This window comes from Piliocolobus tephrosceles, chromosome 14 (assembly GCF_002776525.5).
Source record: "Piliocolobus tephrosceles isolate RC106 chromosome 14, ASM277652v3, whole genome shotgun sequence".
Taxonomy (NCBI): domain Eukaryota; kingdom Metazoa; phylum Chordata; class Mammalia; order Primates; family Cercopithecidae; genus Piliocolobus; species Piliocolobus tephrosceles.
Window position 1 is genome coordinate 12,017,260 of NC_045447.1, and position 11,816 is coordinate 12,029,075.

Genomic DNA, 11,816 nt, shown 5'->3' on the forward strand with positions numbered 1-11,816 from the left:
CTTGGTGTCTCCAGACCCAGCATAGAGGAGGGACTCTGTACATTCTGTGCACAATAACATAGAATCAAGGCCCCCCAGAAAGACCTGGCACGTGTGTGCTAAATGTCTCTGCTGCGTGCTAAATGCCCTGCCTGCATCCTCATTCCATCTTCCCAGGGCAAGCCATTGAGTGGGGGGGACCTGTGTCCCTTTGGGCAGATACAGGGTGCAGGTGACCCGTCGAAGGCCACATGGTCAGGAAGTGGCGAGGCCTGAGCTGGAACCCAGCATCGGCTGTTCTGTCTGCACCGCGGGTTTCCTATTTGAGCTTCTGAGCTGCTTTTCCTCTCCTACTGTGGGACAGAGACCTGAGACATTCCAGAGCAAGGGTCTGGGATGTGGAGGAGGCTGGGCTGGTGCCCCTGAGATGAGCGCTGAGCTAAGGTGGCCGTGCTCCAGCTCCTTCCTGCCCGAGTCTGGTGTGAACGGGCTGCAGGCAGACCGGTGTCTGGCCCAGATGCACAGAGCATGCTAAGAGAAGGCAAAGAGCTTTGATGGTGGAACCTGAGCTGTTGGCTCCTCACAAGGAGCATAGCGCCTGTCCCTGGGCACCCCCGCCTCCTTAGCTGGTATCTGGAGTGGCCTCTCACAAGCAGGCGAGCAGGTGGGACAGGATTGAAACCACCCAGACTCCGATGTGCTGTGCGCCCCCAGACAAGGGCCCTGGGCGAGTAGGAGGTGAAAGGCACCAAGCACTCCGGCCCTCCCGGTCGGGGCCACCTTGCAGGAGCCGCTCCTGCCTTCACGGCAACTGGGGCTTTCTCCTTCTAGGAGCACCGCGAGGGCTGCCACCAGAGAACAGAGGGACTTTCTGCATCCCCCAGAATCCCACTGACTATAACCAGGTTGTCTCAACTAAACGAGGGGCAAAGAAGCCCACCAGTCCTTTCTAGAACGCTGACAGGCCAGGTGGTGACAAAAGCCCTGCTGGGGGAGAGAGAGCTGGGGGATTGCCCTGAAGGACACTGACCCCTGCTGGCTTCAGACACCACGACAGCAAACTGGGGAAAGAGGTTAAAACAAACGTTTATTTAACAAATTATATTAAGAATACAGACAATCACACAGTGGACTTCCCTTGCCAAGTACAAGAGTCACCTTGAATAAATATGCAGCGGGGACGTCATCCCTAAGGGCCTTGTCCAGGCCTGACACAGTCACACAGCAGCTCCACGGCCTTGGCTGGGAAAACAAAGCCGTCTCTGGTGGCAACCCCCGGACATGTGCTCAGAGTGGCAGGAGGAGAGTGGGCTGTCCTGAGGGTCCCCAAGCAGGGGCTGTGGGCTCAGGGGTGAGTGCCTGGTGTGGCCTCTGGGGACAAGGCAGGCCGCGAACCGAGTTCATGAGCTCAGCCGCTGCGTGGCTGCCAGGCCCGGGGGCTGCTTCCTCAAGGCCCTCCTTTGCCTTCATCCTCAGGCCCACCCAGTCCTCTGAGAAGCTGCAGGCTGGGATTCCCCACAGACGCCTGTAGGCTCTGGAGGGCCCTCATCTTGGTGGAGGAGTGCGGGTAGGCCACTCCTGACTGTGCTCAGCACCCACTGCACAGTGGCCTGGTGACCGGCAGGGCCCAGTGGCGGCTGGGAAGTCCGTGACAGGACTGGAAACAGAAAGAGCATCCCCAGCACAGGCCTGCGACGAGATGGCTGGCCCGGGGGCTGGGGGCCGACCCCCGCCTCTGCCGCTTAGCAGCCGGTCAGGCCTCAGCCTCTTCAACTCTAACAAGGAGCAAAGAACATCTACTTCCAGGTCACTCTGTTTTTAGGGGGAATGAAAGGAGAAATGTGCTTAGAGAGCCTGGCCGGGAGCAGATGCTTAGAACACGGGAGTCCCTCGTTCTCCCACTGACCTCCAATTCCTTTACACGACCCCACTGGGTTCTCATCTCTCCAAGTGGCGGAGGACATGGCTGGCATTTGTTCTTGGACTTGGGGTGGGAAGAAAGGCCTTAATTATACATTTGCAAGGGAGCCTGCAGCAAAGCACCTGCTCCTGATCACCTTTGTGCCATTTCCAAGGCCTCTGGAAAGACTCTTCAACTTTCCAGAGAGAAAGGGGAGGTGGTGGGGACGGTGTGCTCTGGTTAGCCATTCTGGAGGGACAGAGGCTGCCGGCAGGGACAGCAGCAGTGGTGGGAAGTGCTGTGGGGGGGACCTGAGGGATGAGGCCAAGACCCTTCCCATTTCCAAGGAAAGCCTTGTCCTTCCCTCCCACAGCGGCCAGAGGGCTCGTGGAGAAAAGTACTCTCCCAAAAGACAGAAAAGCTCTCAATTCCTAGGTATGAGCCAGAGTTCCATGCCTCAGTTTTCCCGCACCAGCCCCACTCAGGTGGGCTTACACGCACACGTGCTCACACACACACACACACACACACAGGCACACGCTTGTCCTCACCCACCTCTCAGAAGGCAATAAATGGTGGGTTAGGAGCAGCCTAAAACCTACCACAGACACCAACTTGTCCTTAACACTGTCACTGCTTACTTATCTGAAGCTGCCGTTTACTACAACGTTCACAGTCATTTACTCTTATGCTAAGTCCGTAATGCTATGGAGAAGATGGCTCCAGCTCGCCCGAGTCCACGGAGTTTGTCCTCTTCCTGGTGGCCTGGAGGCCCTGTCCATCCAGCAACTGCAGGAGGGCATGTGGGGGCACCTGGCTGGGACCCCAGCTCGAGAGAGGCCTGCAGGGGTGTCAGCGGGGGCTGTGGGAGCCCCTTCCCCTCCTGCAGCCGCCCTCACTGCTTGTTCCGCGTCCTTGCAGACAGGGCTCCCACACCACTGCCTCTGAGCCTCCTAGGGTCCAGCAGAGCTGCCACAGGCCTTTTCCCAGTCACGGGAGTGGAGTGAAGGGCCCCTGGCATTATCTGTCAGAGGCGATCTCACAACCAGGGCATGAAAAGAGGTCGAAGGACAAAGTTCACAAACCCTAATGAAGTGGGCAGAAGTGGCCAGAGCTCTGCCCTCTGCCCTCCTGCCGCCCCTGCCTGCCGGAAGTCACCCTTGTTGTTGGCCTTGGTCACACGGGCCACCATACATAGGTGCCGAGGAGCCACGGCGGACATAGGTGCCCCCCGTGGGTGCCACGGGGCTCCTCAGGTCCCCAGAACCACACTGGCTTATGTGAACGGAGCATCGGCGGCCAGCCTGGCAGCCCCCTCCCCGCTCAGCATCAGTCCTGTGACGAGGTCCTGCTGCTGTGCTACCCAGGAGGCCTGAGAAGGCCACCCCCACCACGGGCGTCCTCGGGTCTCAGGGAGGGAGAAGTGGCTGCTTCCCTAATCCACAGAAATCAAGAGGTATCCGAGTGAAGATCGGGGTGGCAGAGGAGGAAGATGGGTCCACACAGGGGCCTGGGGCCTGGAGACGGAGGGGCTGGTGCAGGGGCATGAGGTATTTCCGGCCCCGCCCGCCTCTTGGCCAGCTGCACTGTCCGGCGCTACCTCCCTTTCCTCCTGTTCTTCTGGGCCTCAGCTAGCACTACTGTGGGCTGCCCAGGGCCCGCAGCGGGAGAGGCTGTCCCTGCTGAGGCAGTGGCTTCCATGGACCCAGATACTGCAGCCGCCAACCGCAGCATCAAGCCCCCACATCCAAGAGCCAACTCTTGGGGACCCAAAGATATCAGGTCCCCATACTCTGAGGAATCAGGACACAGTCCAATGCCTGACAGCACAGAGCGAGGCAGCCCTTCACGTGAGGGCCCGGGCCCTGAGGGATGGCAGCCACCACTGCTTAGGCAAACGCGCCTGGGGCTGAACTTGGCGCCCAGCACTGTGAGGACGCCAGCACCAGTGGGTACTCAGGAGAAATGCCAGTTCTGGCCCAAATTTGGTGACCTGGGTCAGAGGGACCTTGCAGAATGACTTGTTCCTGTTAGCAGACACCGTCAAGACACGCCTGGCTGCGAGAGGGGCTAGGTGCCCGTGTGCCTGTATCCTCCCGGGGCCAGCACGTCTCAGAGGGTGTCCCTGTGGTCCCTGGGTCAGGGCACGGGCTGAGGCACCTGGAGTTATCGTTGGCATGTGGTTGTTGCGCAGATGAGCCCTTGGGGGAGGCGCGCCAAGGCCGAGCACAGTGTCCTGGTGGTGGATCCAAGCAGGGCCATCAACCGTCCTCCTCCCCAGAAAGCAACAGCCCCTCCGCCGGGGGCAGGGGTGCTGCTCCCCGACTTCCAGGCGACTGGGTGAGAAGTCCATGGGGCGTCCAAAGGGCAGGGTTCACTCCGGGGCAGCTGGCTTCTTCCTTCCACGTCTTCTCAGGGCTGCTGTGAGATCCTGCAGAGAGGAACTTGGTCCTGGCAGCCCCAGGCCAGGGAGGGTCAGCGACCCTGGAGAGTCCTAGCCAAAGCTATAGGCCCCCAGGGTCTTCCAGGAAGGGACTCAACGGCTTAGTGGGGTCTGCCCTGGGAGGTGACAGGAGGGAATGGAGGGAGCCGGTGGGCGTCACTGGGCGGCCGGGGCAACTGCCCGGGGCCCTCAGGGTGACTCCGTGGTGAGTGAGGTTTTTGGAGGACAACTGGTCATCACACAGACACGTTAGGAGCCGCTGGTCACTACAGCACACACAGATTAGTCATGGTTATGAACAACGTCCCCAGGGAGGCCGGGGTGTCAGGCCAGCTGAAGACAGGAAGCGCCCACTTAGCTGCCCAGTCTCTGGGCCAGCCCTGCTGGGGCAGTGTGGAAGGGAGGGCTGGTGGAGGCGGCGGGAGGAGGCGGGGGCAGCAGCCCCTGCCGTCAGTAGTCTGGGCGGTGGTCTCCCCGCAGGTGGCCGCTGGCTCCTCAGGACTGCGGGATCTGCTGACATCTGGTGGGGCTGGGCGGGAGCCTGGCGGCTGCGCTCTGCTCTGTGCGGAAGCTGTACTCGTACTGCAGGGGCGGGTGGGGGCAGAGAGACACAGTCAGTCCATGGGACACCAGGGAAACCCCTCCACAACCTCAGATCAAGAGCAGGCAGAGGCCTGGGCTGCCTCATGGGGCATCCTGACATAGGGCAGCTGGCCAGGCTGGTGCCAGCCGGAGCCTGCCCTCTGCTGGCCCTCTTGGGCCCCCGAGCTGTGCCCGGGAACTGTGCGTGTGGCGTGTGTGTGTGGACACGCCTGCGGGGGTGACAGGCTCCTGTGGTGATGACTGGTACCCTCCACAGGCCCTGCCTGCTCCCTGTGAGGCCAGGCCTGGCGCCAGCAGTGTGCAAAGCCACGGTGCCACCCATCTGCCAGGCCTGTGCTGACTGTCATGGCCTCCTGCCCAGCAGGACAGTTCTCGTGCCCCTGCTGGTGAGGGCAGATTCTCAACCCCAAACCTTGCCAAGGCTGGTCTCAGCTGCCAGGCCCATGATATGCTGGCTCCGCTAAAGCAAGGACCAATACCAGGTAGTGCCCAGGGACATGGGAAGGGCCTCCACTGTTGTCCCTGGCACCGTCCACACCCTCCCCATGCCTTCCTTACGGAGTCCTCAGAGGCACCCCTGCTGAGGACTCCTGACAGGCCACAGCGGGGCCAGGGTGGCTGCCTGGGGAGGGGACCTTGCTCCACGGGTCAGCCCTGCTGCTCCCCTGTCTCGAGGGTAGGAGTTAAGCCTCACACCAGAGGCCCCAACTTAACCAACTCTGGCTCACCAAAATGAGTTCCAAGTCTGATGGAAATTTAGAGAAGGGGTAAGTACCTCTGAGGGGGCTGGGAGCATCTGTAGTTCACTTAGATGCCAGGTGAGGTCTTGGTGCCCAAACATAAAGCAGGACATGTGGGCAGAGTGGGCACGTGGGCAGAGCAGGCACAGGGCACTCCAGCCACAGAAATGAGCTGGCAGCTGCCTGGCCAGACACAGGTGCAAGGTGCTGGAGCTGGGTGGGGTGTGGGGAACAGCCTGGAACCCTATGTCAAGGCAGCCTTGTGGTCACATGGATTTTAGGAAGGAGGAACTTAGATTAGATGAGTGGTTTTCAAGAATTTTAAATGTTAAACACAGTTTTAGCAGCAGAATTGCCGTAAGAAGAGCTCCCCCGCAGAGAGCAGATGGAAGTGGAGCTGCCTGGAGGTGAGCTGACCGTGAGCTGCAGCCCCACGGGGGACACCTGTAGACAGCCAGTCCAGGAAGGGAGGCCGTCAGGAACACGGTGGGGGTCACACCGCCCCAGGAGGAGGCCAAGCACTGCAACCAGCCCCAGGGAGGGCTCTGGGGTGCCCACGCCCTGCCCACCAGCAGGCAGCCTTCCAGGCCTGCCCAGCCCTCCCTGCTGCCCAGAGCGAGCTGCCTGTAGCAAGGAGCCCTCCCGAGGGCCCTGATGAGTGAGGAGGGCTGCAGGGCTGAGCCTCCAGGGGCAGAGTGGGGCCCAAATGCCATCCAACCATGAAGAGGCCTTTTTCCCTTAAAGTGGAAAACTGGTGGGGAGGCTGTGGTAGCCAGCAAGTCGTAGCCCAGCACTGCATCCATGGCCACAGACTAGCGCCACGTCCACGGCTGCCCCTGCTCCACAGTCCCCAGGCCGACCCGGGACAGATGGACAGACCTGGGTCTCAGCTGGGGCTGAGGCTGGCCCTGCTCCGTGTGCAAGGTGGGCTGAGCAGACATGTGGCCCCCGAGCCACAGGGAGCCCTGTTCACAGCATCTGCTGCCTGGCAGGGTGCAGAGGGAAGGACCCGAGGCTGCAGGGCAACTCAGGCAGGCTCCTCTCCTCTCCTGCCCTCAGTGAACTCATCTCTCAGGTGGGGTGATGCGCCCACATCCAGGCCTGCCCGGAGGATGGAATGAGCAACGGCAGCGCAGGGCCCGCCACGCCCTGGCACTGAGCAAGCTATCACCGAACATCTGGCTGCTCCACAGAACCCACCATGCAGCCCCAGCCCTCCCACTTTCCTACTCGCCAACCAGGCACAGGCGGCGATCAGGAGACTCCGGCTCCGGGAGGCTGAGGAGCGGGGCGGCGCCAAAGGCTGGGAGGACACTGCCACCTGGTGGCCGCCTAGGCACATGCATGGCAGGGAAGAGCGGTAAATTTATTCCCTGGCTGGCTTCATCAAGCCCCCACGGACACCCGCCCTGCGCTGGGCTCCCAGGGTAGCAGAGGACGGGGCGGGCATGCCCAGCACAGCCTAGCATGAAGGCCACCTTCGAGGGCACATGCACGGGGCGTGGGGACCACCGGAGAGGGCAAGGAGGGCTTTGCGGGGCAGGGGGCATTCACATCTTGAAAGCAGATTTGGGGCCTGATTGGGGAAGGGACTTGACAGCACGTAGGGCAGCAGGTGCCAAGGTGCAGAGGAGTCCCCAGGCCGACCCGGTACAGGGGCACACATGCCTGTGGGGACAGCGGGGCTGAGGGCCTACGGCGTGGATAGTTAGGCCATCAGCCCTGGCTGGGGAGAGAACAGGCAGCAGGCTTTTCAACCCTGAACGCACACCAATCCCCGGGGGTCCCGGTCAAGTGCAGATTCTGACTGGATAGGTCTGGGGCCAGGCCTGAGAATCTGCATTTCAAATAGCTCCTAGGTAACCCCATGCTGCTGGTCTGGGGACCAGTTTAGACAATTCTACAACCCAATCACTGGGACCTGGGAATGGGTGTGGATGTGGATGTGCAGAGAGGGAAGGGCCAGAGACCACATGCTGTGCAGAGAGGAGCTGGGGAAGGACTGGCGGGGAAGGGGGTGGGGGGGTGGGGGCGGGGGGGGGAGTGGGGGAGGCGGGGGTGTGACATGGCTTGGAGGTGCTCCACTTTGGATGCTCCAAGGCCATGCCAGGGAGATGCCTGCAGAGGTGAAGCATCTCAGATGACAGAGGGAGAAAGCCCACAGCCAGGTTCCTGCAGGGCAGTGGAGGGGCTGGGGGAGGCTTCCTGGGCCACGCGCTTCTGCTCCTTCAGTAGGCCTTGCTGTATCTGCTGGTCCGGGTTCCTGGGAGTGGCAGGGAGTGCTGAGGGCTGGCCGGCCAGAGAGAGCAGGTGAAGGGCGGCTGCAGTCCCAGCCCGAGTGTCCACAGCCAGAGGGCCTAGGCCCGGGCCTGGTGGGGGCTTTCTGGATGGTGAGCGGGGGAGCAGGACGCTTTCACGCCTGTGTGAGCAACTGGTTGATTGGGCAGAGGAGCTGTCCTGGGGACCCTGTGCCGCTGTCCCAGTCTCTGTGGCCAGGAGTGGGGACAGGGTCGCGGGGAGGGCATGGCTGGGCCCTCTGGGCTGCGGGAGGGCGGAGAAGGCGCCCCTTCCTGCCTGCACCGCGCCGGTCCCCACGAGGGCGCACAGATTGCGCCCCCACCCTCTCTCCCTCGGGATTTTTTCCCTTTTTAGGTTATCTTGGCTGGAGAAAAGCGCCACCCACCCCCCTTCTTGTTTTCCCTAACTCCCCAAATGAAATTTCAACATATGTCCCGCGACATAATCCCTTCTGGCTGCGGCCGCCTTCCCGCAGACGCGGTCCCTGCCCGCTCCTCCCTCCGTGTTTACCCAGGAGACGGGGCCGCTTCTGGAAGCCCTTTCACTCCCTTGGGCAAACAGCGAGTACCTTTGAAGGTGGATTTGGGCCCGGATCTGTTTACTCAAGACATTAGTCTCCTGCATAAGAAAAACCTGCACTCGCGAACAAACAGCAAATCCTTTTTGAATTAAAAAAATTTTCAATTAAAAAGCATTTGGTCCGCACAGCTCGGTCCAGCTGCGCAGCGCCGGGCCTGCGCCCTCTGGTGGGCACAGGCCGCCACTGCAGCAGCTGGGCAGTGCGGGCCTGGGGCCTCTCTCGGGAAAGAGATGTCACTGTCAGGGGTTCCGCCAGGGGTCCCGGAGGCCCTGCCAGTGGTCCTGGGGACCCTGCCACTGATAGCAGCAGGAGTCTCCGGCCACGGTGCGAGGGCCTCAGCTTCTAAAAGCCTTTTCTCATAGTGAGGCCAGTGTCCTGCGATAGGAGGTGCCAACTGTAGCTTCCAGCAGCACCTAGGAGGCAAAGTCACTTCAGCCCCAGCTTCGAGGCAAAGAGGGGGCAGTAGAACCTAGTGGTCTACTCACAACTAGGACGATTCGTGTACAAGTGTCTTGAGAGTGAAAAGAGCCCTGGTTACTCATCAGAACCAAAGGCTTTAACCACAGTGACGCAGGCACCCCACCTGGGGTTGGCAGGAGTGGTCCTGCTTTAACTGGCACCGGGACACCAGCATTTTCTGAAAACACTCAGGTGATTTCAGTATTAACTGCACTAATCACCAGAGGGGAAGGCGAGTGCACTGTCCCTCCAGGCTCCTCCCTCCTTCCCACACCAGGTCTCACATTGAGCCCTCTAGAAGGCTCCAGACAAGAAAGGGCAGCAAGGGGCTGATCTCAGCACCCAAGCTTTGCAGAGGAGAAAAGTGAAGCCCAAGAAAGGATCTGACTTCCTGAGGTCCCAGAGTGAGCTGGGCAGCGCTGGACCAGGCCTGGGCCCAGAGAGGCGTGGAGGGCGGGGCGGGCAGGTGCTGTGCCGGCTGGGAAACCTGCATTAGGGCAGACATTGGCACCCACCTCTCTTGGGATGCAACTCCAGCATGGAGGCCAGACCCACAGACATGAACTAGTGAGCTCGTGGGTGAATCATGGTAGGGTCTGGAATGGTGTAGTCCAGAGGGCAGGGGCTGGGCCAGGCCAGGTGAGGACAGGTGGGAGGGAACTAAAGGGGCCAAGGCTGGGACCAACGAGAAGAGTATGGTGCAGGGGTGGACAGACACTGATGGGTGGGCTTGGGCAGGTGGATGGGCCTGGCCCTAGCACAGGCAGGGAGAGGTGGGGGAGATTCTGCACGGCAGCCCCACCTGTCTGCTTCTCCAACCCCCGGCTCAGCACTCCAGTCATCCCCTTCCACCTCAGGCGCTCCCACAGCCTCGACCACGATACAGGCTCTTCCTGTTTCTAAAATCCTAAAGCTTCAGCTTGCTTACACAAGGGGCTCCATGTCCTCATCTGTTTCCTGAAGATGAGGAATGCAGCCCTGGCTTCTGAAACACTGCAGGAGGAGAGAGGCAGGGCCCAGCACACTGCCCAAGTCATACGACAAGGCCTGAAGCGCTGTATTCCCGGGAGGGGCCTTCAGGGCCCCATGGCCCCATCCTGCAGGCCTCTTCCGCAAGACGAGGGTGGGCTGCCCGCTGCTTTCTAAGGCCCCTCCCCAGGCAGTAGTTCAGTAGGTGTGGGCGCCAGTGTTTCAACAAGGACCCAGGTGATTCTGAGCAACTGTCTGGTTTAGAAACCCTGCACGTCTTCCTCCAGCAGCTGCGGGACTGGCTGAGGCCACAGAGGGGAAGGCACCGGCCTGGGGCCACCTGATACTGTGGTCTGACCCTTCCCATTTTCTCCATGGGAGTCCTTGCTTCCTACTTGGGCCATGGTTCTAGAGACACTGGAGAGGCTGTATACCCAGCGGGAAGCCCCAGGGCCAGAGAGCGTGAGAAAGTGCTTCACCCAGAGGAAGGTTGTTCACGAACAGATGGGCCTTGGGGGTAGGGGGAAGCCAGGATGCCTACCTCATGCCCCGGAGATGAGGCGGATTCCTTGTTCAATGCTGTCTTTGAGAGTGAGGCCCTGCAGCTGGGCCTGGAGCTCAGGGCTGTGACCCCTGTGGTCAAGAGTAGGGAGCCAGATAGTCTGGCAGGACAGAACCCCCTTGCCACTACTGGGGAGTGAGCCGAGGTCCCATGAAGCCACACCACTTGACCAAGGCCTCCGGGTTGGGAACAGCTGGGAGACGCCTTCAATGACCACACTGCGGGGTGTGGACAGAGGGGTGGGTGAGGGCTCCTGCAGACCCTTTGGGAAGCCACTTCTCTTTTCCTAATAGCCTGCCCAGATTGTTCATGAGCTCTAACCTGAGAACTGCAGCCCAGAAGCACGGAGCCAAAGATCCAGCTGGGGGGTGGGTCTCACCCTAAACCAGGCGGTGGAATAAGGGCCCCACCAGCTCCACGTGGTTCTAGAGCACCCCCGCCCCTGCTTCCAGCTAGTTCAGCCCCTGCTCCCTGAAGCCAAGAGCTCCAGGAGCAGAAGCCTGTGTGTCTGGGCACTGCTGTGTCCTCACCGCCCAGCACAGCACCCAGCCCGGGTCACTGAATAAATGCATGGCCATTTGCCAGTCTGGTCCCTTCCTCTCTGCTAGTCCACATCCCAGTCATTCTGTCAATCCTCATTGGTACCCAGCCCCTCCTGCCTCCTCCAAGCCTAGGTCTCCCACAGGACGATGACAATGCCAAGGGTCTGTCTCTGAGGGACACCCTGTCTTAGGCTGCCTGTCCCCTGAGCTCAGGGCCCGGAGAGCGCCCTCACCTTCAGGGCACCCTAGCTCACAAAGCACCTTCCACCCAGGATCTGGCCTGCGTCCAGGAGCAGGGCAAGTGACTCCCAGCTCTCCATCCTGATGCAGACCCTGAGCCCCACATCCTGGGGAGAGGTCTTTCCCCTGCGTGGCTCCCCCTCCTCTCCCAGCCAGTTCTGTCAGGAACACTCTTCCTTGTCCTTAAGGACCACTAAAGGGACACTTGCTCTGGAAAGCGTGTTCCTTCCCCGGGGAAAACGGACCACAACAACACTTTCCATACCCTCCTCATGGTCAGGGCAGCTGTGGAGCCTCAGTTGTAGCTCCAAAGCCCAGTAGAGATCATGGTCTAGAATGAATGCAGGAATGAGTGAACAGTGGGTGGGTAGTGGTGGGTGGGTGGGGAGTGGGTGAGTGGAAGGGTGGGTAGGTGAGTAGATGAATGGGTGGGTGAGTGGGTGGGTGGGTATGGATGGATGGGTGGATGGGTAGGTGGCTGGGTGGATGGGCAGGTGGATG

General features: G+C 60.8%; 1 protein-coding gene and 1 pseudogene across 3 annotated transcripts in view; both read right to left on the bottom strand.

Moving 5' to 3' along the window:
• Positions 1–1,046: 1,046 nt before the first annotated feature.
• On the bottom strand, positions 1,047–4,608 carry LOC111545925 (annotated as a pseudogene). Its single transcript, XR_002732594.1, has one exon. The product of XR_002732594.1 is annotated as an uncharacterized LOC111545925 (transcript).
• The window catches only part of MVB12B (multivesicular body subunit 12B), a 171,368-nt gene continuing 160,598 nt past the window's right edge, over positions 1,047–11,816 (bottom strand). For both annotated transcript variants that reach the window (XR_004228447.1, XM_031934012.1), the window contains exon 10: positions 1,047–4,904. Coding sequence is in view for 1 of the 2 variants with exons in the window: in XM_031934012.1 (XP_031789872.1) it covers positions 4,818–4,904 (87 nt within the window). In the remaining variant the exon portion in view is untranslated. The remainder of the gene's footprint in view (positions 4,905–11,816) is intronic.